We start from the raw sequence: 27,713 nt of genomic DNA on the forward strand, positions 1-27,713 counted from the left end.
CATCAACAACAACGAACACAAAATGTGACCTTGACATTCGAAACTTGCAAGTGACCTTCGATGACCTTCCAAACATTTTGGCAGGCACTTGAAGGAACCAACTGTGTTGATGCACTCAGAATCAGTAGCACCATCACATACGTCATCACCAGCTTCACATTCGTCTATGTCTGAACGGTGATGACGATGATGGTGGTGGTGATGGTGAAAAAGATGATAAAATGGCGATGATGATGCGATATAGATGGTAAAAACAATCAATACGGTTTTAAAAGCAAAGCCAATATCACCAAAAACAGCCCCATTATTATCACCACCACCCCACCAAAATCATTTCCACCCACACGCCCACCACAACGACCACCAAAACCACCACCACCATTACCACAACCACCAGTAGCTGCAGCAGCAGCATCATAATCGACTGACCGTTACAATTTCGTCCATCGATGTCCAGTTTAAAACCACTGGGACACGTACAGACGTAACTGCCGATTGTGTTTGTACAGAAATGACTGCACATCTGCAGCGTCGTACACTCATTATCGTCTACAGGTAATGAAAATAGCGCTATATAAATTAAAACAAATGATTGATTGATTGATCGTTTGATTGATTGATCGTTTGACTGATTGATCGTTTGATTGATTGAATGTTTGTTTGTTTGTTTGTTTGTTTGATTGATTGATTGATCAACGAATGATCGATTGGTTGGTTGATTGACTGATTGATTGCTTGCTTGTTTGATTGATTGATTGATTGATTGATTGATTGATTGATTGATTGATTGATTGATTGATTGATTGATTGATTGATTGATTGATTGATTGATTGATTGATTGATTGATTGGAGTATCCATTAATGATATGAATAGTTATGAATACCAGCGCAAAATGCTTCTTCTGGATCTAATATGAATCCTCTTGGACATTGGTTGCTTGGCTCGCCTGCGTTCGTTTCGAAATTTTAGAATCGTAAACTATACAAAAATATTACAATACAAATAATAATTATCATAATCAAAACAGTAATTACCATATACAAATAATAATTATCATAATCAATACAGTAATTACCATAATAAAAATTATAATTAATATAATAATAAACAGCCTAAAGAAGTTGACGGCGAACCTTTGGAAACATGCGAAACGACGATAAACTGGAGTGTATTATTGGCTGGATCGTAAGTGACTTCGGCTGACTCGATAGTCAGCTGTTGCACCAGAAAGGGCATCTTGTTGAGGGTGAGGTTGTAGGTGATGGTGTGGTTCCATTTGTAGGGCATGCGGCTGTCCCCTAGCTGGTAGGAGCGGTACGACTGGGCGTAGAGGGTGTCTGTGAAATTTTGAATGGGGTGGGGTGGGTAGTTTAGGTAATTTTTTTTTGTATAAAATTTTTAGATTGGATGAATGAATGGATTGATGGATGGATGAATGAATGAATAAATAAATGAATGAATAAATCAATCAATGAATGAATCAATGAATGAATGAATGAATGAATGAATGAATGAATGAATGTAAAGATCATACAAAAAACCCCGCTCACTTCTGCCAGTTTGCACGTAATCTTCAGTGAAAGGGACAAAACTGATGTTGCCATCCGCTTCCGACATATTGAGCATACTTCCGGTTAGTGTTACGTCATAGGTCAGCATTCCTTCATTATCTATCCCGTGCGCGATCTGTTCTATTGTGAGTTCTCCTGTTGGTTTGGAGAAAATTTTGTGATAAATTTTTCATTTTAAATTGGAATTATTCTGATTATTCGGCCTTTAATTTGATCATTTATTTAAAGTTATTTTGAATAGTGAACAAATTTGCTGTAAGAGTCATGGAAAAGTTTTTTTTTCAAGAAATTATCTTGTCAAAAAAAATTAATTAAGAAGTTAAAAAAATTACCGTTCATAAATTCGACATTTGAAATTTGCTGAAATTCTCCGCGGGTTAGAGAGAAGCCGTTGGCTACTTTTCCAACTTGCAGGGCGGTCGACCAGTAGATGGGAGCAAGAATGGACAGGAGAGGTTTGAAATTTTGCACTAGATGGCGGGTAGTAAACAAAAATACCAACCAAAATTATATTATTTAAATGAATAATAGTCTACGACTCGCGTTATAATCCAATCGACTGCTAAAAAATCAAAGAAAAGATTTAATCGTTTGATTGAGTTTGTGATAGCAAGGTATTCATTTTGGTTGTTCGAGTAGGATGATTCGTGTTAATTCGTGTGAAATTAAAAAAGAAATGAATAGAGTGGAAGCAAAAACATTTTATGATGTATATTAATAATTTATCCTTCCATTTCATAACTATTTCAGTACTTTAAAAAATTCTAAAGTATTCTAAAGTATTTCAGAATATTTTAAAGCTGTCCAAACTGACCAAGAGTAGTAGGCAGGTCGGTAATCTTTCCAACAGTAACTACACCGTGGGTAGGTTCCCTGTCGACTTCAGCCACTAACTTGGCATCAATTGCCTGACTGTTTAGCATACCTCTGACACTGGCCCGTGCGCTTTGCAGAGATTTGGCTGGTTGAAAAAAAAATTGAAGAAGTAAATTTTAATTCATTAACATCTTGTTGGATTGATTAATTTGTATCGCTTGGTATTTTTCATTATTAATTACCAGAAAAGTTTCATTTTGATAAGTTAGCGTTTTTTTAGTTAGTTCACTGATAAAATTTTAAATTTGTCAGAAATACGAGAGATGTCTTTATTTGTTAGTGTGAATCATTCATTCCACAAATCAGTCAGACGCCCAACCTTCGCACGGATGCGTGTTGCATTTTTTGAGCTGATTGGGATCGCCAACGCAGGCCAGCCCGCCATACTCGGGCTGCCTGCACACCCTTCGACGTTCCTGAGTACCTCCATCGCATGTCCGACTGCAGGCTGTCCACATGCTCCAGGTACTCCACTCACCATCAACTGCCAATCATTCAAATTTGAACCATCAATTGCTTGGTTATTATTGTTTAGTCATCTATTGATACGTTAATTAGATTCGAGTTTGTAGTTTGGGTTTAGAGAATAAAAATTGGATAACACTCGTTTGATTGAAAGATATATAAAAATGATTTTTTCCATACAACCTGCACATCTCTGATGGTTGCAGACGTCAGTTTCCTGGGCCACACCGATGCAGGCCCTGCCGTTGTGTTTGGGTACAGGGTTGGTGCAAGTCCGAAATCTTCTTCTCTGTCCTCCCCCACAGGTCAAAGTGCAATCACCCCAAGCTGACCATTCTGCCCATTTGCCATGTACTAAATGTATGTGTATGTGAATGTATGTGTATGTGCGTGTGTGTGCGTGTGTGTGTGTGTGTGTGTGTGTGTGTGTGTGTGTGTGTGTAGGATGACAACAGTGAAGATGGTGGGAAGGAAAGATGGTGGGAAGGACACATTACAAACGATGACAAGTTATTAACAGACCAGGACATTCCTCTTTGTTGCAGTAATCAATTTGTTGATCAGAGCCTGGGCAGAACTTTCCATCATTCGATGGTGGGGGGTTATCGCACCTTCTCTCCCTCTTCCTCATGCCCCCTCCACACGACAGAGTACAACTCGACCACTCCGTCCATGAGCCCCAATTTCCGTTAACTATTAAATTTTTTTGTCTACTTTTTAGTTAATTTTGAAATATTGTTTTAATTTATTTTAATTAAGTTTTTAATAAATTAATTTCTTAGAGTGATTTTTAAAAAACATTTAATTTTGAACACAATTAAAATCGGATCTATTGAAGAACTAACTTCAAAACAAAACATACTGTTTAACCTTTCACACATTCACGCACACGCACACACACATCCGCGCACACACATTCTCACACTCACATTCCAACACACACACATTCACACACACATATTTACACACATTCACACACACACAGCAGCAGCGCAAATAATTACAACACAAACGAACCTTCACAATCGGCAATTTTACAAGCCCTCTTATCGTGAATCATTCCAGAACAGTAATCTCCGCTGTATTTGGGCACGGGACTGTCACACTCCCTGTGTCTCTGTTGTTGACCCTCCCCACAGGGCTCGCTGCATTTGTCCCATTCAGTCCATTGGCCCCACCCTCCGTGAACTTGGAGTATTTTTAACCAAATTACCATGATATAGTTTGCAGAACATACAACAACGAAATATGCACCTACAGTCATACGCACAGCTAAAGAGGTTTAAGATTATAATACTTAGCACAATCAGAGCTACGTGGCTACGTGCCTAAAATCCACATATCATACAACGATTGCCAGGATTGCTTCTTGGATTTGAATCTTAGACAGATGTTAATCATCGCATCATCATGATAAGAAGCCATAAAGAGTAAATGCCCAAGCTGACCAACCAGGACATGGCTTGGCATTACAAAGGACTCTCTCCATACCCTCTCCGTTGCAATGTCTGCCCTCGTATTTCGGGTGCGGGTTACTGCAATCCCTAACCCGAGTTTTCAATCCGTCGCCGCAGGATTGGCTGCACTCTGTCCATGCACTCCAATCACTCCACATGCCATCAACTATAATTTTTTTATTATATAATCATTATTATGTCATAATTCACTCATTATTATATATTTGTAAAGATACTAATGTCTATTATTAATGAGATTAATGTTACCAGCAGCATTACAATTGTTGTCACCATCAACTTATATTGTCAGCATTATCTTATATGGAAGAGCAAGGCCAACCTGGGCAGGGACGAGGCATGCAAGTTCGCTCCTCTGCAGTCGAACCCGCGCACGCTCGTCCACCGTTCCTTGGAGCTGGATTAGTGCATGTTCTTGATCTGTTGGTGACGATGATGCCGATGGTGATGTTGGTGACGACGACAATGATGATGATGCTGATTGTCAAAATAATAATGATTAATTCGGTAGTTTAAAAATTTAATTTAAATAATTAAAATTAGTAAAAATGAATAAATTGACCATTCTTTACCCACCTGGTTTGAAGACCATCACCACATGAAGCACTACAATCTGACCAGTCGGTCCATTGTGAGAATTGGCCATGAACTGTTATCAGTTTTAACGATCGATCGATTGATTGATTGATTGACTGACTGATTGATTGATTGATTGATTGATTGACTGGTATGGAATGTATCTTAACAGATCAGTATCTATTAACCCTGTACAGTGAGGACGGCATATGCAACGTTAGTACCTAACTTATTTGCTATGCGGCACTCATATACGTCCTCATCTTCCACTTGCACCGCTACAATTCTGTCAATGAGTGAGTGCGTGAATGAGTGAGTTAATAAGTAAATGAGTAAATAAACGAGTGTGGAGTGAAAACAATGATGATGGAATGAAGACGATGATGCTGATGAAAATATTTGAAAAAGTTCGCAGACGGCATATGCATTTAAGTAATTGTCATTATCTTACGGAGCAATAAGCAGCAGTAAAAACCTGATTGAAAATTAGAGAAAAAAGTTTCCATAGAAATTTTACCTGAGAGAATTATTTGAAAGAATTGAGAATCGGTCGCCAAATTTCATAAGGTCCTCCGACAGCCAATGAACTTCTGGCTCTGGCTCACCTTCAGCCACACAATCGAAGGTCACCGTTGCTGATTGGTCGGCTGTAATGCTGGTAGGCGGAATCTTGAATTTTGGCGGGTCTTTAAAGTTTGTGATTGAAGTGAAAAAAAAGATGAAAAAACTCAAGGGCAAAATATATTACACTGAGAAAGATTGTAAAGTTAAACCAGCCAGCCAACAGAAATACAAAAATTTTAATTCCAATCTTTAACAAAATGTTAAAAGTAAACACAATTTATGAACTTGTGAGAGGAAAATAGTAAAATGAAAAGGAACGAAACAAGAAAACAGTTGAACTGATACTCACAGTGCACGGATAAGGCAAGTGATCCTTCCGAAGACCCAGCAATGTTCGTCGCGGTGCATTTGTACACTCCTGAATTTTCCAACTGCATAAAACAGTAACATTTCCACCATAACTACTATACTACTACTACTACTACAACGGCTTTTACTACTGCTTCTACTCATACAACTACTGATAGCAATAATAGAACAAAAAAAATGTTAAAAAATAATAACGTCATTAATTCAGCATGCTTTAACTAGAAAATAAAAATTCATTAATTATCAACAGTCAGCTTACTGTAGCTGAATGTATAATCAAATTTCCGTGTCTATCTTGGGTCATATGGACCGCCTCATCAACATCCTTTTTAGGTACACCCCTTCTACTATCTTCCTCCTTTTCACCACCATCATGCCTAATGTCCAAAAGTGGGCCAAAATTTTTGGTCCAGATAACGGTCGGGGTCACGTCATTCTCTTCGATGGGACACTCTAATGTTATGGACTGGCCCAGGCTGACCGTCTCTTCAGTTTGTCTCATCGCCACTTTTGGAGGCACTTTTATAATTATTTTTTTAAATAAATGTTATTTAATTACTTTTAATTAGTTAATTAATTGACATATAAGAACTAATTTCAAAATTAATTAAGAGTTTTTGGTTCATTGTATAACAAGGTTATGTCCGTAGATTTTGTCAACTAATTTGAAGTGTAAAGTCACTAAAATAATTTATTTAAAAATTAAATGTTAATTATTTTAAATTAAACAAATAGCAATGAAATAATAGTAAAAATAATAATAATAATAATAGCGATTATAATTAAATATTATAAAATAAAAAAAAAATTATAAAAATCTCAACACCTTTTACGTCAATTTTGACGCTGGCTGAAGCCTCTCCAACAGAGTTCGACGTCAGACATTCGTACAGACCGCTGTCCTGCTTGCTTACGTCATCAATGGTCAGCTGACTGTATCCCAGCATGCTGGTTTGGGCTTGGGGTGTGACGCAATCAGGATTTGTTTGATTTGGGAGAGGAAGAGAGAGAGAGAAAGAGAGAGAGAGAAAGAGAGAGAAAGAAAGAGGGAGAGAGAGAAAAACAAAAAGAAAACTGAAAAAATATAAGAAAATATTTTTTTTAAGAACGTTTTACAAACACTTGCGAGTTGACGCACGTTTGATTGATATACTACATTTAAGAAAATTATGTTTGCCGATTAGATCAAAATAGTAAAATTTTAAAAATGCTGTCGTACTTTTGTAGGTTCTGCTCTTCTTCAAGTATGATTTAATGACTGGAAAAAAAAATTTTTTTTTTTAAATTTCATCCTTATAATAAAACGCTCAAGAATTAATTAAACAAAATGTTTTGATAACGATATTTTAAAAAAAAATTACCTGAAAAACTATTGAAAAAAGAAATAAAATAATAAAAACAGTAAAAAAAAGAACCACCAACCATCGAAATCGAATCCATTAATTCTCCAGACGGTGGATGGCGCAGGAACTCCGGACGAATGACACTGCAACACGATACGACCGCTCTGTATGATCCTATCCGTGTCACCAATCAATTTTACTTGGGGAGGCACTACGAATATTTTTCAAAATTAACACAATTATATTTATACATATTTATATAAAAATAAAAATAAATAATTACTTATATTATATTAATTCCAGTTTGAATTAAAATTTTTCAGCAACCTTGAACTTGAATTTTGAAGTCTCTTGAGTCCCTACCGGCTTCGTTTTTGGCCAGGCACATGTAGCTGCCTTTGTGCTTAGCATGCTGAAAGTTAAAATTTTAGAATTTTTTCAATTTAACCTTCTGTTAAGTTTTGAAAAATTTACTTCTGTTTCATTAGTAATGTACAATTCGTGACAAAATCTAACTACAAAACATAAATTTAAAATTTTTTTTTCTCAATCTGGAAACACCTAAAATCCCTAACCTCCACTTTAAAAATATTCAAGGTCGCACCGTTGGACCCGGATAGGGCGGTAGATACAACACCACTACCCACGTCAAACTCGAGGACGGGGTCACCCTTGCGGTACCACTCGACCACGGGTGTGGGCGTCCCCTCAGCCAAGCAAGGGATGTTGAAACTGGAACCTTCCACAACTGTCACGAGACGCGGAAATTCTTCAATCGCTGGCGGGACTGGTTGGGATTTGTAGATAGGGATCAATCCGTGATTCAGTTAAACAATTTTTAGTTTTTTATTTGTTGTTAGAAGTGTGTAAACTATTCTGTTGTGTTATCTCATTTTCGAATCATTAAATCACCTAAGACTTTCAGGCTGTATTCGATCTTAGCCATTCCGGCGACATTTTCAGAGATGCATGAGTAGATTCCGGCGTCTTCCTCGCTAATTTGCATCAATAATAATTTTTTAATTTTAATAAAAAGAAATTCATTTTTAAACAAAACAAAATTTTAATCCAGTTTAGAAATCCATGTTCTAGTCTATAAAACAATTACCGTAAACATTTCATTGCAAGGACAAAAAAGTAAAATGGAAAAAAAATAAGAAATAAAAATTTGATGTAAAATCTTACGCAGCCAGATAGATAGCCAGATATCCTGATGGAAGGATTTTGTACCTGGAATGAATGGAAAGGACCTGCAAGCCATCTTTCTCCCACAGTACAGTTGGCTCAGGGACACCCTTAGTTATGCACTGTAACAAAACCTCAGTTCCTTGCAAAACTTCCAACGCTGGCTCTACTGGGCTCTCAATTGTGGGAGGTACTAGTGAAAAAAGTGGCAAATATTGTTGGAAAATTAAATGTTTATTAATCTGAAAGTTTGATTGAATGTTTGCTAACCCAGTAAATAATTTTGATTTGGTTTTGTTTAAAACGAAAAAAAAACGCAAATTGATTTTTCAAGTTAAGTTTTATCAATTTATTAATTCAAAATTGAAACAAAACAATAAATATTTATCAAATAAATATTAAGCAAAATAAAATATTGAGTAATAAATAGATTTACTAACCGTAAACGTCCAATCTTATTTGACTGAGAGCTGATCCAGCGTTGTTCTGCACCAGGCAGACGTAGATACCTGAATTCATATTAACGTAAACGCATGCATCACGCAAGCAACAACTGACCAACCAGCTGACCAACTGACCGATCAACCAACTAACAAACCGACCGACTGACCGGTGGTCACGTTACGAAAAAAATGCATTGTTGTCACGTTACATAAATGAACTACAATTTTCGCAATCGTCACACGGATGTTTTTTTAGTTATTCATAAATAGCTAGGCCGTGGAATGAATTTGAAATTGTAAAAATGTTCGACCTGAATCTTTGGCCTCTAGTGAATTGATTCTTAGCGAACCGTCTGGAAGAAGTATGTGCCCTGAAGGAAAAGAAATCAAATTTTCATTCTCTAATATTTGGTAAACGAAATTAAAAAACTGAAAAAAAGTGTTTAATTAGTAACCGTGTTCTTCCAACATTACCCGCGATCCTTTCTGCCAGGTCACCCGCGGCTTTGGGGTACCAGAATTTGGGCATGTTAGGTCAATGGGTTCGCCGACAACTGCCTGTGTTTTGATTTGGCTGGGTTGCTCAATCTTCGGAGGTACTGAAAGCAAATTCATTTTTTGAAATAAATACTCTAAATAAAACTAAATAATTGTTTAATGAGAAAGAATAAAATTTCTAAGCTACCTTCAACATTGAGCTGTACAATTCTACTGAAATTTCCAGCAACATTACTGGCCATGCATGTGTAGTAGCCAGCATGGCTCTCCCTCAGTGGAGTGATGAGAAGACCGCCTGTCCTCTGCAGGGCGTACTCGATTTCTAGATCGGTCCACATAGTCGTGTGTTTATTGATTCATTGATTTGTTACTAATTTTTCTATTTATACAATTTGCCTAAATACTGATAATAATCTTTCAAATGTAAAAATATTTGGGTTATAAATCAAGTGGTAACATAATGAGAGACATAGTTTGACATAGTTAACATTTTTTAACCTCATGTGAGTGACGTTCTCACATCAAAAATGAAAATTTTATTGAATAATTAAAACCGACCTGGATTCAAAGACACTAGATGTTCATCTTTGAACCACTTGACTTCCGGTTTAGGTAGGCCAGACACTTCACATGGCAGGAGGACTCTTGTGTCGACAGTTGCAGTTACGATGGCCGAACTTTCTTCAATGGACGGAGGAACTGTGCATCAAGTGTTAACATTATTTTCAAAGTTTATCACTAAATAAATTATTAAATAACTTTATTAAAATTTACATTTATCGTTTATTAAAAACAAAAATTGTATAATCAATTTACAACAATTGATAAAATATCTTTAGAACCATTAATCTGGACTTTGTACTCCTTCGTCGAGTTGCCAGCTATGTTGTGAGCGTAGCAGACGTAGGAGCCAGCATCTTGGACCTGCACGTTGAACAACTGGAGCACCATTCCTTCGTTGGAGATACGCATGTTTGAATGGACGCCCAACAAGTAGGACAGTCCATTGTGGGTCCAGTCAATGAATGGATCTGGATGACCCGAGAAGTCACACGTCAGAGTAACAATCTCTCCAACCACCGCACTCGTTTCTTCAATTTTCTCGCTTTCTTTTATTGTTGCTGGAGCTATAAATGGGAAGTGAATGATGAAAAAGTAAGTCATATCTTGAAGCTCATTTCGTTTGTTAAAATAATTTTATAAATTTTGGAAGCTGAAAGTTAGGGGACAATGAAAAGTTTTTCTAAACTCACTCATGACGTAGATATCAAATGATTTGGTTACATGACCAGCTGGGTTGTCAGCCTCACAGCGATAATTTCCTGAATGCTCCACTTCTGCGTTGAAAACTGTCAAAAATTGATTCTCGTTCGTTAGTCTCGTGTGGCTCACCAGGTTTGAAACTTTCTCAATTTGTTGACCGTCCTTGAACCATTTGATTTTTGGCTTTGGATCTCCGCTGACCTCACACTTCATATCAACTTGCCCGTCCTTCAAAATGTTCGTTCGTGATTTCAAGCCGGAATCTTTTATTTTTGGGGGGTCTAAACGAAACAGAACAGAATTTTTTTTTATTAAATTATTTGTTCTTGTAAATAAACGATTATTTTTTACAAGTTTAGTAAAAAAGCCAAACTATAACCGACCCATGATGTTAAGACGAAATTGCTTCCTGCTCTTACCGATAACGCTGGTAGCTTCACATGCGTACGTGCCTGAATACGTTTTATGGACGTTCCAGAGTTTCAAATCACGACCTCCATTAAATTCCTGAGCGTGATAGGCCAGTTCGACGAGTGGTACATCGTCCTTGTACCAGACGATAGAAGGCGTGGGTGAGCCACTGATCTGGCAGGACAGATATGCCGTGTCGTTCTCTACAACGTCCACCCTCTCAATGACTTCCTCGTTCAATATACTCGGCGGCACTTTGTGTTAAATGAACAAAATAAATTTCAGATATAAATTAGTTGAATCCAAGATAAATAATTTAAACATCAATTGGAAGTTTGTGTGGTGTGTGTAGTTTGGGAAGAGCAACCTTGGACGCTGACGTGGAAGTCTCTCCTGTCGGCGCCAACTTCGTTGTTGGCAATACACGTGTACATTCCGGCATCACTCGTTTGCACCTGATACGTGCGTGTGTGCTTATATAAAATACACAAACATTTCCATACTATACTTACTCATAACGCAAACAAAATTTATAGACCATCAAAAACAATTTTTTAAATTAAAAATTTTGAAATTAAAATCCCACAGCTAACGTTGGTTATTTCCAAACTCAATCCTTCATTGAAGACGGAAATGGAACTGATGGAATCCAGACCTCTGGCTGGTAGAATGTCACCGAGCAATCTATCACCAATCATCCAGGTTATTGAAGGGGTTGGCGATCCTTGCACCTCACAATCCAGTGTCAGTCGACTGTTTAATAAAACCTCTTGGTTTGAAAGATTTTTCGCTCCATTGATCTCAGGAGGAGCTGGAGATGTAGTTGAATGTTTTTAATAATTGTTAATTTAATAATCAACTTTGTTCATAAATTAATTTGTAAATGTTAACACTCTAGGTATTTAATATACGCTAAGTAAATTATTTAAATTAAGAGATGAGTGGACGAGTTAAAAATTTTTATTTTTTAAGAATACGAAAGACAGCGGCAAGTACTGACAATTAACAGTGAGACTGAAGGTCTGGCTTGCCTGTCCAACGACATTGGTAGCAATGCAAACGTACGTCACAGAATCATCCACATCCACCATCAATATATCCAACTGGCGGCCGTTCAACAGGACCCTGAACTTGGGATCTTTTTCCTGGACTTGAAGGTCATTCCTGAACCAGGTGATGTAGGGGAAGGGCACTCCGTGGACGGGGCAGTGCAGATGCACCACGTTCCCTTAGAAGGGGCCGATAAAATTTCATTTGATTTCATATAATTTTTTCATCAAAGTTAATAAACATCATTTTTAAACAAAAACTAATTTTATAAAAATAGTTAGAAAATAGAACGCTTGAAATATAGAATTTAAGTGTGCCACATTGAAAACCTTTCAGCGATTTTGGGTGTTGGTTGATATCCGTTGTATCTATATTAGGAGGAACTAAAATATAGAATTTTTATAAATTTTTCAAATTGAATATCATAAAATTATATTTCCAAAAACAAAAAAATAAAATTACTAAATTGTGAAAATTGAAACAGTTATTTTGACAGAAAAAAATCATTTTCACGAAACTGAATGCTGCAATTGTTTTTCCTTGTTTTCATTTAAAATATTGAGAGCAATTACGTAACATTGGAACCAACCTAAAACATTCAGAATGAAGTGCAAATCATCGATCCCTGCCTCATTCTTGGCTATGCACGAATAATCACCGCTGTCCTCAACAGTCGTCTGCAGAATTTCAAAGTGTTGGTTGCGGTCTTGGAAGATGTAATTTTCATTTTTCACGTCAACTGGGTAGCCATTCTTCAGCCACTGAACTTTCGGAGGAGGGTGGCCTTCCACCTGGCACAACAAGATAGTTGTGTGCCCGTTCAATACCTCCGGTTCCAAGTTCGTCTGCGTGCTGATTCTTGGAGATTCTACAATGAAATTAGACTTTGAAAGTAATACCCTATTGATTTTGATTGTAAAAAAAGAACATTGAGGCAAACGAACCGAGAACTTTGAGTTCGTGGGTGACACGGTCGACACCAGCTTCATTCTGAGCGTGGCACTCGTACACGCCTTCATCCTCGATCTTAACGTCCATCAACTTCAGCATCCTGCCCTCGTGCATCAGTTTGTAGCGGTTGTCATCATCAACTGCTTCGTCATTGTCATCATTCGATTCGTAATAACTGTAGTCGTCCGATTCAACACCCCCATCAGTCTCCTCATCAGGAATGTCATCATCACCATCAGCAACATCTCTTCTCCGGCGAATCATTCCATTTCTGTTGCTCTTCACATCATTTATGTCTACTCCGTTTTTGTACCAAGTTATTTTTGGAACTGGGATTCCCAAAACTGGACAAGGAAGTTCGATAGGATATCCGACTAGTACAGACGGAAAGAAGTTCAGTCGGGATCGGTCGATACTTGCCGGCACTGTTCAGTAGATAGGCAACGTACATGGATAAAAACGTGGTGCATAATTCGTTTGCTTGTTCATTTGCCACGAATTTTGAAATAATGATTTCTAATAAGATTAATTAAATGAAATTGGACAAATGCATATTGCATAAAGAGGTAGGATTAAACACTTGAATGTGTATAGTAGAATCTATAGAGAATGTACAACTTGAATGTGTATAGTAGAATCTATAGTGAATGTACAACTTGAATGTATGTAGTAGAACCTATGGAGAATGTACAACTTGAATGTGTATAGTAGAACCTATGGAGAATGTACAATTTGATAACATACCGTGCACAAAAAATCTGAAGTCGACATTGTCAGTGCCCACTTTGTTGCTAGCCACGCATCTGTAGTCGCCAGCGTCTGAGAGGTCGACGTTCATAATTTTTAAAGTTTGTCCGTCGGCAAATATTTGCACGTTGCTGAAGAGACCGTCGCTCAGGTGAACGCCGCTTTTGAACCACTGGATGTGGGGCGGTGGGCTGCCTGTTACTGGGCAGTTCATGAAGACCTGATCGTGGACATTTGTTGGTGTTTGTTTAAATTTTAATATTTTAAAAAAATACAAAAAAGTATGTAATATTGTTTGATTTAAATGTTTAAAAAAATAAATAATATTCACTGATTTCGTTATCATAGCCACCGGTTCAGTTATGATTTTGTTCCTATCAATAAGCGGAACCTCTGAAAATGAAAATTTTAACTTCAAGTTGTTAAAAATATTCAATTAATTTGATTAATTTATCCAGAACATGGTCAATTTCCAACAAACCGAGCACATTTAAATTGAACTGCCTCTCTTCAACCCCGGCGTCGTTCGAGGCCCTACACGTGTACATGGCAGCACTTTTCGTCCCGACACCATCCAACTGGAGTACCCCATTTTCCGCACCGACCAGCTCACTGTTCTTGAACCATTCGATCTTTGGGGTAGGGTGACCGGCGCTGATTGGACAGGATAGGGTGGCCGATGTGCCCAGGATCACCTCAACATCCGTTATCAGTTCCGGGACGTCGATTTCAGGCGGAACTGATGGGAAGTGGAGTTAAATATTTTTATTACAAAGTTAAAAAAAATTGTATTTAAAAGTTTAAAATATTTTCAAATTTAATCATAGATATAACATTTAAGTTGTTGATTCAATGAATAATGTTATAATGAACAAATTGTGACTGAACCTAATACGACGAGTTTGAACGTTCGACTGGCGACACCTGCCTTGTTTGTGGCCACACATTTGTAGATGCCTTCGTCAGACACGTCAACGCTTTGAAAATCTAAGTCTTTCCCGTTGTCAAATATTGCTGCGCCTTCGTGGTTCACAACATGTTTCAATATTATATTTAATTCACGACGGTCTGAACATTTTTTCATTCGTATGAGAATATAAAAAGTTGATAGCCACCAAAAAATGTAAAATTATTTTAAAACAGAAAAAATCAGAACCGGAATGAGGATCAATGTCCCGATCGTCTTTGAACCACGTGATATCAGGTGCAGGGTTGCCCAAGAAGGGGCAGTGTAGAGTTACTGCATTGTTGAATTGGGTGCATACAACCAGGTGACCATCCACATAGTCCCCTTCTTCCTCTTCTTCCTCTTCCTCATCAATGTCCCCCTCCACATCGCTCATGTCTCGACTGGATGCCTCGAGGTACGGAGGTACTGTTCAGTTTTTGTTAATTTATTCAAATGATTTTATCCACATGATTTAGTTTAAAAATAAAATTGTCTGCATATTAAAAACAAACTACATCCAAGTTCTAAACACAGAAAAAGATATATAACAGGGCTATTAAGAACTTAGCAACACAACTTATTGCGAAGGATGCAAACCGTATACGTCCAGTTGAAAAATTCTCTCCGCCCTACCGACAATATTGCTAGCCACGCACGTGTAACGAGCAGAATCTTTGACGACTACCCTATCAAACGATAAAACTTTACCGCCGTCATATATTTTCATCCTCTGATATTCCATTACACCATCACCTTCGCCATCTTCACTTGAGTTATTAAATGTAAGCATTTCATCATTTTTGTACCAGGTGATGAGAGAGGTAGGGCGGGAGTAAACGTTGCAGCTGATGTCCAGTGAGTTGTTCAGTACTGCTGACACCCGCTGAATTTTCAACGTTTTTACGACGGAATCTCTGTCTTCAGCTGACTCTGCATGGTCTTTTTCGTCGAGAAATTTGGGAGGAGCTGAAGAAGCAAGTGTTTTTCTAATTACAACATTTCACAGATAAAAGTTTAATGAAAAATACTCTAATAGATAATTGTCTTTTTAAAATAATCCCAAAAATTGACCAACCAAAAACTTTGGCAATCAGTTCGTATTTGTCCCACCCAGCTTCATTGGCAGCCAGGCAGCGGTACAACCCATCGTGGACAGCTCTGGCTCTTTCAATTTTCAGGGACCCATCTTTTGAGATTATCAAACTTTCGTCATGTGACGTGAAAAGTTCCTCCCCGTCCTTGAACCACGTGATGTTGGGTGCGGGAGTGCCATGCAGTATGGCGCACTGGAGAATAAGCTGTTTGTGCTCCATCACTAAAAATTCTCTTTTGTTTTTATTTATCAGCGGAATTTCTGTAAAAATTATTGAAAATATTAAAATGGTAGCAAAAGAAAAATTAGAAACCTATAAATTTTATTATAAATATCTCAAAAACTTTGTAAGTCAATTTAAAAGTTTTATGGTTGTTACAGGGATAAAATTTATTAGAAGAAAAAAATTTCCTTACGATAAATAGTAACATCAGTACTGTAAACTGCCACGCCAGCAGAGTTCTCGGCAAAGCATGAATAATGCCCGGCGTCTGAAAAATCCGTTTCGTTAATAGTTAACATGTGACGAACAGTTAGTCCATGTTCTTTAGTGGTTGTCACATATTTGTAGTTGCTCTCTACAGCTATCGAATCCTTCTCCCATCTCATGTTTGGCTTCGGGTCTCCACTGGCCACGCAATCTATCAAGAGCGATTTGCCGATTTCTACTGCGACTGACAAGTCGTTTTTTGATTCAATTGTTGGAGGAGCTAGAGAGAGCAAATATAAAATATTGGATATGTTTCTGTTTAATTTTTATTGAAAGTTCGAAATTAACATTAATTTAACTTTGGATCAATTTCACATTGCAATCTCATTGTCTGAATCATTTCACTATTTAAGAATAATGAGTTTTCAGCTAAACTAACTGGTAATAAAGACGTGAACATTCTTGAAATCAGAGCCCGCCTCATTTTCAGCCTCACATCTGTAAACACCAGTGTCATTTTTTGTAGAATTTTCTATAACGAGTTCACCGTTTGGCTCAACGGCAAATTGATTGATGATATCTACTCCGTTAAACTTCCATTTAATTTTGGGAGTTGGAATTCCTGAAGATTCGCAGGCAAGTTCGATTGTCTTGCTGATCACAAACTCCTGTTCGGATTCTTTTTCGCCCAAGATTTTTGGAATGACTGTTAGTTTTTGTTTTTAGAAACAAAATTAAAAAGTGTTTCATTGATTATCTAAATATGTAATTAAACACTTTTCTAATTAATAACGGCAGTTAGGTACCATTGTATAAAAAGCAGGTCATTCAACTTTCAAAAATATTCAACTTTTGAAATAAAACCTAACATTTTTAATAACAAAATATTATACAAACCCTGGAAAACCAAAGAGATGCTCTTTTCAGCCAGCCCAAAATCATTTTCCGCGTGGCACACGTACACGCCTGCATCGGACTCAACTTAGTTCCAGCCCATTAAACTCGTTCACGAAATACGTCGAATCACTTTCTGGAATCAGCAAGTTGTTCTTGGACCACCAAACTTTCGGCGCGGGTTCACCGTACACCTCACATGGTATGATCACGTGGTCATTCTCAAGCATCTTAACAATAATTTGCGATGGCTGGATGTTTGGTGGCACTGGGTCAAAAATTATAAAACAATTTTTTATAGGACATAAATTTTTTAAAACTTTATAATCAAAACTTTATAACAGAAAAAAATTGAGCGTAAACAAAAAAAGAATCAAACAAAGGTTTCAGAGTGTCGTTAAAAACATTTTCAGCATTATTTGACGAATGATCTGACCTTTGACATCGACGTACACGACCATGGAGGCCTGACCTCCAACGTTGCTCGCCACGCACGAGAACTCCCCCTCGTCCTCTTCAGATATCGACGGAATGACCAAATTGCCGGCTGCATCGACGAAAAAATATGAAGTATCGTCATAACTTGCCGACATTTTACTTTTGATGATGACGTCATTAGCATTCCACTTCAACTGCGGCTTCGGGTGTCCCGCCACTACATTGCACTTCAACTTCAACTCCTGGCCCTCGATTATCTCCACTGGATGGTCAGGACTCATTATTACCGGGGCAACTATATTTTAGAAAAATATTTGTACAACTTAAAATGAAAATAAAATTTTAACCAAACCCCATCAGCACCCACCAATCCCAGTAACTTCAATGGAAACACTCTGATAGGAACTGCCAAACATGTTTTGAGCGGCGCACTTAAACAAACCTTCCTCATCTTCTTTCTGGACATCTTTAACAAATACATTTTGATCAAAATATTCAACTAACAATATAAATCATTATTAATTTTGTGTTGAAAAAGGCCATCAGATGCTGATAAAAAATTTATAAAGTCACAAAACTTTTCAAATGCTGAATTCAAAATACAACAACAGTACTTCAAAATCTTCACAATGATGTTATCATAAACGAATGGCCAAAAATACTTCAGATTATTTAGAAATTTGCAAAACTATGAAGGCGCAGATCACGTGTTACAGCAGATGAAAACAAAACTAAAACAAACGAGAACGAACGATGGATGAAGAGCGAGCCATCTTTGAGAACTTTAAACCTGCCGTCGTCGGAATTAAAAATCTGCTCCTCGTTTCGATACCAGGTTACATTGGGCGGGGGTACGCCCGTTGGTGCACATGCAACTGTCAGGTTTTTGTGGATGTCCACGATTGATGTCACGTGGGACGCATTCAGTTTGGGAGGGACTGGTTTTGGAAATATGGTAAATTGTGGTGAATTACGGTCAATTTTGGTAAATTATAGTAGGTTTTGGTGACGTATGACCGTAAATGATGTCGAGTTATGGTGGGTCATTTTGTATTACTGTAATTAGGTTGAATTAAATATGTTAATATGGTGGTGAATTATGTTGGATTATCTTGAATTATGATGAATTATAATAAATTATGATCAGTTACTGAAAAGAAACTTAAATTAATTTAAACTATGAATTAGTGGGAAAGGGAGGAACATGAGGGTACCCTACCTCCAACTATTATCTCAAACATCATTGTGGCAGTCCCTGCTGCGTTAGTAGCCATGCACTGGTAGTCGCCCATGTCAAGCGAGTTCACTTTTTTTATCGTTAACTGACCGCTCTCTGTTAGCGTTAGGTAGTCCAGTTCTTGTAACTGAGGTTTTGTTTGAATTTTTAACATTTCATGTTGAAAAATCAGAATTTTTATAAAACTCGGTTATAAAATTAATAGAAAAACACCTCGAAAAATTTACACACATACACACTACACTCCCACACATACACACGCACGCACACACCTGAACACTATGTCTGGACCAAGTAATTTTAGGCTTTGGTAGACCAGTAGCCAAGCACTCCAGCGTGACATCGTCACCATCGTCTACGATGTACTTCCTTTTGCCTTCTAATATTTCTGGCTTCTCTGATGTTTGTGAGGTTGGTTTTGACGTTTTGTTACTAAAAAATTTTCAAGTCAATAATGTTTATAAATGCTTATGAAATTTTCATGATGAATTTGGATAATAATTCTATTTTTGAAAAATTGAACAATTCCCAGAAAACTCTAGTAAGGAAAATTGAAAAGACAAACTTTAAAATTAAACTGATTAATGCCAACAGTTCAGTGGAATTCATACAATACTGGTTAAATATGGTCTCCTTCCAACACATATATACACACATATACAACTTAAGTACATATTTTGCAAAATTTTCACAACGAATTTAATGGACTAGGCACACACACCCACACACCACACCCACACATACACACCCACAGCAAACACACACACACACAGCAAACACACACACAATATATATATGATATAATATCATTTAGATTTAGAAGTGAGTTCAAATAAAATTTAGCGACATTTAATTAAACAAACATGTCTACAAAACTTAACGACCCGTCTTTCATTCAAGTAGATAAATCAAGATAAATTTTTGTCGTTCTCCTTTGTACATAAATTCTATTGTGACCCTAGTGCTTCAAAGAGCTTCAAAGAGAGTGCGGTTTTACAAGGAAAATTAAGTTTCGTATCGTCTATCTTACCAGAGGTTACGCGTATCTGATGTTATGTAATGCGTTTGTCGGTGTTATATCACTGTGTTATGTTGTAATATATGATATATTATAATTATATGTTATACTGTTATGATATTATGTCTGCATTGTAATATTTATAGTCTAAATGGTCTGGATGTTTGGTTTTTGGAAAAATTAAATAATTTCAAAGGTTTTAATTTATATATATATATATATATATATATATATATAATTTATAAGATATAATATATATATAATATATTATTTTTCATTCAGAAACTCAAAACCATTAATTACAAAATAACAAAACCTCACGCCTGGATTGTGTGAAATTTTTGAAGTTAAATTCAATGGAAAAATCATCTAGATGTTAGCAGCCAATGCAGTTTTATTATAAACATTTTCACATTGGATACGTTTAGAAGAGAAATTTTCAAAATAATTGATTAATTAATTGGTTAACTGATCGAGTAATCGGTTATTGCTTATAACCGATAAATTAATTGATAAATTAATTAATTGGGTATTCAATTACTTACCAAGTATTGTTAGCTGGAGATTTTCCTCTGCAGAACCGCCGCTATTTACCGCTTTGCATATGTAACCACCATCGTCAGTTTCCACTAAGTTGCTTGTGTGGTTGTTGTAGTTGTGTGGTTGTTGTGGTTGTTGTAGTTGTGTAGTTGCTGTGATTGCGTTGTTGTGGTTGTGTAGTTGCTAATGTATATATTCAATGTCGTTGATGAATGATGTAGTCCCATTTTTATATTGATGTCAATTTGGTTTTCATTATTTTTTTATCTTTGTTTTATTACAAAATAAAATTGTTGCATTCTTGCTGAAATTTTTTGGAAAAACAAAGATTCTGAATAAATTTTTCTTCCATTAAAGATAATTTAAAAAATATTTTGAAAAAATATGTAAAATTACAAAACCACAAAAAATTTCTTACTTAATTATTAAAGAGTGATTTAGGCCACGCTCATATTTCAGCCCGTCAATATTTATCGGAGTGACAATCTTTAGAACAAGATTCTTCTTAAACCATAAAATGTGATAGTCGGTATTGCTAATGACTTGACATGACAAAGTAGCCGACTTTTCTGCTACCACTACTGATGTAGTGTTCTTTTCAATGGCTGGTGGTAGCACTGAATTTTTGTAAAAATTGCTTTGAGAAATTGACTGTGTTAATTTGTGTGCATGCGTTACTGACATAGTGAAAGATTTCTTAATTAACTAATCGCTCAATCGTATAATTAATCAACCGACTGACTGACCAACTTGCCAATCAACTAACTAACCAACCAATCAAATGCTAGACCAACCGGCCGACTAACCAGTGAAGAACAAGCTTGTTTGGGCTGAAGCCACACCGGCACTGTTATTTGCTTTGCAGTAGTAACGGTCGTCACTTTCTATGGTGACGTCACGAATTTCTAACGAAACATCTGCGCTAAGTCTTGACGACGCGAATAAAAGAAATTAATGATAATTATGATTTAATTATAATAATTGTAATAATAATGATAAAATTATTTAAAATAACAAAAAATTTCTCACTCATGCTCACTCCTAGAACCTTCGATGCGATCCTTGTTTTTGTACCAGCTAACAGTGTAGGGCGCGTTGCTGGTCACGTGACACGTCAGGTGGGCAACGTCATGAAAGGGGATGCCGGTTTCGGGGGGCATGGTGACCACTGGAGGGAGGGGCTTGGAGGGGCTTATGCTGATGACGCTTAAACGTTGGAAGGGTTGGTTCGTGCTGTCCACCCCTGCCACCTGTAATGAAGGGGGGAGGTGTATCAGGGGTTCAAATGTTTTGAAAAAATTGAATATTTGAGATTTGTTTGCTGCAAAATGTCTGAAAATCGTACACATACATACACACATGCACGTATATATATATATATAGAGAGAGATAAAGAGAAGAAAGCAAGAGTGTGAGAGAGAGAGGCGGGGACAAAATGACACAATCACGATGACTTGATCCAAACGAGGTTTCATAAAAAATGATTTGCTAGACATTCAATAGACTGATGAAGAAGATGAAGATGACAATACAAAGGCAGATGTGGTGAATATGGTTTTGATGGTAATTATGGTAATGACGATGATGGTTGTGATAGCAAGAATTTATTTTTACATTTCCACAGCAACACACACATAAATTGAAATAGATTATTATAAAAACTGGCTTAACGAAGTGTCAAATTTCGGAGCGATGTTTACTAAAATAATATTTCTACAGGGTGCACTGACTTAAGAAAGGTAACAACAGCAAAAATTTCATCTAAGGTTGTCATCGTTTGTCGTCACACACGCCACACACACACACACACACATTTCATGTAAAAATCAATTTTCAAAAAATTTAATTCAAACACAAACTTTGAGGTAGAAGGATTTTTTCGGTGCGACAAACTTGAGAGAGAATAGGTGAGGCTGAGACGAATGAACACTGGGACTGTATGAAGTCATAACGTTACCCTGGAAATCAATCAACTCAACTTTCTCAATTTTGATTGCTCTCTTCACATCAGTACTGCTAATTAAGAGGAAGTTATCAGCATCCATGGTCGGTCTGTTATGGGTTTGTGACATATCCCATGTTGGAAGTATGGAGAATCCGTAGACAAAATCCAGGTCGCTAACACCTGTCACCTTTGCTGTCTTCTTGCCAGTCGCATCCAACTCGACCTTCCACGTTCCCGGGATTGGGTCCTGAACGTTTACTGACAGGACGTTCTGCAGGCTCATCAGGATCTTGTAGTCCCTTTCTAAAACTAGAACTCTGTCTAGATGGTTGGTGATGGGAGGTTGAAGTTATTCATTCGTTTCGACAGGTTTGAAATATTTTAAATTAAACTTATTTCTAAATTGTGAACGTTGGATTTGTTTGTTGCCGGTTTCAGTGTTAGCTATCTTTAAAAAAGTAAAAAGGTAAAACAAGTCAAATTGAAACTGTAAACAGCAAAATTTATCGTGTAAAGGCTTCGTTTTTACGGCTTAAATTAGCACAAAAAAATTTGTTCAGTGTTTTAAACTCCAGACAAAGGTAGATTATTTTTGACCGTGTAGCTTTAATGTTTAATAAAGATTCACTATAAAACACATTTATTAAACAACTGAAAATTTTGAAATCGAACTTTCAGGATTTGTGATTTGGATTTTAGGCGAGCTAGTTCCAATGCCAGAAAGAGACACTGTGAATTCATTGAGACTGGAATCAACCAGCAACTCCATTTCGATCTTATTTTCAGTTTGTTTGCTGATGGATGCCAGGTTTACGTGCTTCGCTTCGATTTCTTTTTCAACGAAATCCAGAACCTAGAAATTCGGTTGATGTTTGGTTTTTATTCTTGTTTCGAATCTTCAAATCCTGATTTATATCTATCCAGGATTAAAATTTGAGATACATTTTTGATACGTATTTCATTCAAAAAAAAACAAACATATGAACGAACGAACAAACAAATAAACGAAGAAACATAATGGAAATGATAATGCAAACGTCAAACCAACTTTGTTAACTTGACCTTTTTGCAGGTTGAATACCTGGCCACCACTGGTTGATGCAATTTCGAAATAAGCCATAAACCTGGGATCTTGCGGATTGTTACAATCTCCAGTTAACACGAACACCACCTGTTTCCATTTCATTTTCAATATCTTATTAATTAACTATTTTGCTAGTTTGAATTATTTTTTCATTTTAGAAAAAAAAACGATTAGACTATTTTAAAATTAAACCAACACCAATAACAAAACTTTTTTTGAATTCAAGTCTGGACTAAACATCTAGACACACATGAGACATTAATGACACCACAGGACCACCACCTGACACTGCTTAGTTTGAATGAGGTTGAGAACCTCACTGAGCAGGTGAACATCCTTAGCGCTAGCATCGGTGAAAACATAGAGGAAGGAGTTTGGATAGGCACGGTCCAGAGCCGTTTTAATACCTGTTAAACATAATTCAGGACAATCACCTCCACCGTGAACTTGCACATTTTGCAAGACTTGTTGGAAGTAGGTCGTGTCTGTTGTTACTATCGCTGGTCCAACACCTGTTCAAGTTTCATGGATTTGTTGCGTGATTGTGGGTCGTTTTCATTTTAAAATGTTATGGTTGAGTTTGCTTGTTTCTAAATTTAATGAGCAAAATTCACTTTCTGAGCTATATTGGTATTAAAATAAATAAAAAAAAACCATTAGCTGGTTTATAAATAAATATGTGACTGTCGCGAAAACAACACAATACCTGGATCATTGAATGGCACAAAGACGTAATTATTGATTGCCTTGTCCTTCCGGCGTTGAACGGCGTCGAAAATTTTCTGTGCCCCCTCCCTAACTTGTTTCAGGTCATTGCCCATGGAGCCAGTCGTGTCGAAGACGAAGGCCAGAGAGGAAAACTCTTGAGACGTTTGCTCTTCATTCCATGGTGGATACTGCTGGGTGATGGCGATGAAGAGAGTTGAGACGAGGAAGGCTACAGTTGTCTGGTGTCTCAACATTTTGAAGTTTTGTTTCATTGTTGAATGAGTTGTTGACATTTTGCAATTTTTAATTTTAAATTGTCCAGCAGAATATTTTCTTGTTCGGAAATGCAAAAACTACACCAAAGTTTTGATAAAAGTTGTATTTGACATAAAGCAAATTCAAATCTACGTAACGATAGAATACGCCACTGCAGATATGAAGGGAAAAAAATGCACTAACTCTCGTAAAACTTTAAACCCAATCCATCTTATTTATGCACAAATTCTTCAAGACATTGCATGACATATCGTCGCTGTATAACACGCAGCCGTTGCTAATTTCATTATACACATTTAGATTCACACACAACATTTTTTTAAACAAGTTATCATCATAAAACTGTGCGTGAAACCTTTGCATATGTCGATGAAAATTTGTGTGTACACTAAATGTGTGTGTGTGTGTGTGTGTTTGTGTGTGTATAACTGAGTCTTTGCTTATGAATAAGGTTTTTATGTTTAAGAATAGTTTGACATAATTTAATTAACGCTTTAATAAATGAAAATGTGAGTCTGTGTGTGTCTTTGAGTGTGTGTGTGTCTTTGAGTGTGTGTGTTGTTTATGTGTGTGTGTTGTGTGGTCTGTGTGTGTGTATGTGTGTGCTGTGTGTGTAAAACATTCACTGGTAATTTATCCTTGCATCTCTTTTAAAAATGTTCTTAAAAAAGTTCTCATAAAAAAATGAAAGCCTGCTTAACGAAAAAATTTTTACGATTATCAGTTTCTGACAGCAGAGTCCGTAGAATGAAACTCACTAATGCGAAAAAATATTGTAGTAATAGCAATAAAATGGTAAAAATAATGAAAAAAAAACAAGAAGAACTGTTGTAAAGAACCGTTTGGCTGACAATTTTTTCGACTCAGGAGTTGTCGCAATTGAAATTTATAATAACAGTCGGAATGATTATGAATTATGAAGTTAGGTCGGAATAATTAAAACGCAGAGCTGGCTGGTTGATCGTAATTCATCAGAGTACAACTTGACTTCAGCTGTCTCAGTTTGACGTGAATGTGTAAATAAAACTTAATTGATGATTTTATGATTCTTCTTCTTTTTATTATTATTATTATTTTAAACACACATACACACACGCGCACACACACACAAATGTCACGTTTTTATTCATTAATTTGTGTGCTGTTAGATGTTATATTCTTCTAATTTTCAGTGATCTAATTTTTTTTATATAATTTTTTCCAAAAAATAAAATTTACGAAAAACTAATCTTTTGTTAACAAAGACATATTTTCAACTTGACTTAGATACATTAGATATAGGAGGAGAATAACACATTTTTTTCATCATTATTGTCGGCTGGCTATTTTACAAAATCTCTTAACTTAATTAAAAATGATTTATCATCATTATTATCTATTTTAAACTTGTTAATAAATTAGGTGCTTGTTCGGATATCTATATATTTATCGCCAGATATATAATTTTTGCCTTTTAAATTTTTAGTTTGGAGTTTTTTTTTATTTTTAGCATCGTCGGGCGCGTATATCAAATTAAACGCTGACAAGCAAATTATTAAAAGGTTCATTTGGGAAGTTTGACACACGCACACACAAACACGCACACAAACACACACAGACAGGTACACACACAGACACACACATACACATTCATTTCTTAATAATAATTGTAATGTAAACATTTTTTTTCTAACTTTAATACCTCACTAATTAACCCTGAAACCAAAAGTGAAAAATTTCAATTTTGCCATCACGTAGTTTGGATGAAATATTTCTCACCCTATGGTTTATTGTTATTCTAATTATAATGGTTGTTATAATAGAGTTCATTTTCCAACTGGCGATGAAAATGGCGAAACTTTTGAAAGAAATTTTAGGTGTGAATTTATTAATTTTTCTCATCGTAGTTCCTAAATAGGTCAGGTCAGGTTACCCAACTTGACCGATCTATGTAGCAATTTTTTCCACCAAATTCTTTCCAATCCTTCGTAAATATTCATCATCAACTTTTAAATTTAAAGCGTCTACTACTACTACTACTACTACTACTACTATTAGTATTAGCTCTCTCTTTATTGAATCACAAATAGATCAACAACACATACAGAGAGAAGACAGACAGACAGAGACAGACAGACAGAGACAGACAGACAGACAGACAGATAGATAGATAATTATTACCACAAAAAAGCTAATTTTGACGTAAGTTTCGTCTAAAACTTTGCAGGTGGTTTGAAAAACAGCCAACAATCGCATCGATTTAGCGACAGTATTTTATTCAGGATATTGATTTCAAAAACTGACTAAACATTTGTAGAACTTCAAAAAAAAACTACATACATACACCATAGTGGTTTGTTGGATGTAGATTTTTATGAAAATTTCGATAGATGGCGAATGAAACGCTAGTTTGAAAAATTTTAGAATTAGAAAAAAGGAATTTTATTTGAAGTTTTTTGTTACCATTTAAATCAATTATGAAAATTGCCACGCCAATAACGATGATGATATCATAGATAATAATCATAATTTGTAAGAAGAAAAAGAATAATAAAAATATTAATGCGCAGACATAATTCTAATATAAACAATCTTCATTGTGACGCTTACTTAAGTAAGCTATTTATAATCTTCGGAAATGGAAATGACGTCACTGAAGAAAATGCCATTTACTGAAGCAACGAAATAGACATTTAGAGTTGGAAAATAAAATTATTGACAATAACAACAGCAATAATAATATTAATAATAATAATAATCAAACATTTAAAAAAAATAACAAGTTTATTACCATGCAATTAAAAACGATTAGAATCATTTTTATCCTAAATATTTATAAATTATCTATTAAAAATAACAACATTCATAAATTTATCTATTAAAAATAACAAAACCATTTATTTATTTACTTGCTCGTTTTGTCGACAAACGAGCAGGGATGTGAGCAGTGATTGCTCCATCTTTCCATGGAGTTAGAGGCAAAACAAAAGAAAGTTCGGTATGAATAACTTATTTGTTTGTGTATATATAGAAAAAATAGAAAAATATTAACGCGAAGAATGCCATAAGACTTAACGATTGAATGATTAAAATATAGAAGTTGAAGTATGTATATATATATATATACAAATCGATACATAGAATGTACAATAATCAATTGTTATATCTTGGGTTGTTGCAGTTACGTGACGTCAGTTCACACGAGCTGTGTGTGCGTGTTGCTGAAACCTCTGAGAAAGAATTTAATAATGAGAATAATAATAACAATAATAATAATAATAATAATAATAATAATAATAAACTATATTTTGTAATCGTCATAATTTCCGCGCG

At 36.0% G+C, this 27,713-nt stretch overlaps 2 protein-coding genes across 2 annotated transcripts in view; both read right to left on the reverse strand.

The window, feature by feature from the left end:
• The window catches only part of HELRODRAFT_89118 (hypothetical protein), a gene marked incomplete at both ends in the record, with an annotated part of 21,707 nt that extends 4,799 nt beyond the window's left edge, over nt 1-16,908 (reverse strand). The window contains 18 exons of the mRNA XM_009030308.1: nt 30-170; nt 430-549; nt 886-948; nt 1,136-1,339; nt 1,553-1,708; nt 1,906-2,043; nt 2,388-2,534; nt 2,769-2,933; nt 3,098-3,268; nt 3,437-3,607; nt 3,932-4,102; nt 4,367-4,537; nt 4,712-4,809; nt 4,966-5,038; nt 5,154-5,251; nt 5,483-5,651; nt 12,681-12,975; nt 16,714-16,908. Of these exons, the coding sequence (XP_009028556.1) occupies nt 30-170; nt 430-549; nt 886-948; nt 1,136-1,339; nt 1,553-1,708; nt 1,906-2,043; nt 2,388-2,534; nt 2,769-2,933; nt 3,098-3,268; nt 3,437-3,607; nt 3,932-4,102; nt 4,367-4,537; nt 4,712-4,809; nt 4,966-5,038; nt 5,154-5,251; nt 5,483-5,651; nt 12,681-12,975; nt 16,714-16,908 (2,746 nt within the window). The remainder of the gene's footprint in view (nt 1-29; nt 171-429; nt 550-885; nt 949-1,135; nt 1,340-1,552; nt 1,709-1,905; nt 2,044-2,387; nt 2,535-2,768; nt 2,934-3,097; nt 3,269-3,436; nt 3,608-3,931; nt 4,103-4,366; nt 4,538-4,711; nt 4,810-4,965; nt 5,039-5,153; nt 5,252-5,482; nt 5,652-12,680; nt 12,976-16,713) is intronic.
• A 6,470-nt stretch (nt 16,909-23,378) lies between these two features.
• On the reverse strand, nt 23,379-24,274 carry HELRODRAFT_143252 (hypothetical protein; the record flags this gene model as incomplete). The annotated part of the gene is made up of 3 exons (XM_009030371.1): nt 23,379-23,504; nt 23,697-23,929; nt 24,124-24,274. Coding segments are annotated over 3 exons (510 nt in total), but the record flags the coding sequence as incomplete, so codon positions are not given.
• Between the last annotated feature and the right edge of the window lie 3,439 nt (nt 24,275-27,713).

This window comes from Helobdella robusta, assembly GCF_000326865.2.
Source record: "Helobdella robusta unplaced genomic scaffold HELROscaffold_67, whole genome shotgun sequence".
Taxonomy (NCBI): Eukaryota; Metazoa; Annelida; class Clitellata; order Rhynchobdellida; family Glossiphoniidae; genus Helobdella; species Helobdella robusta.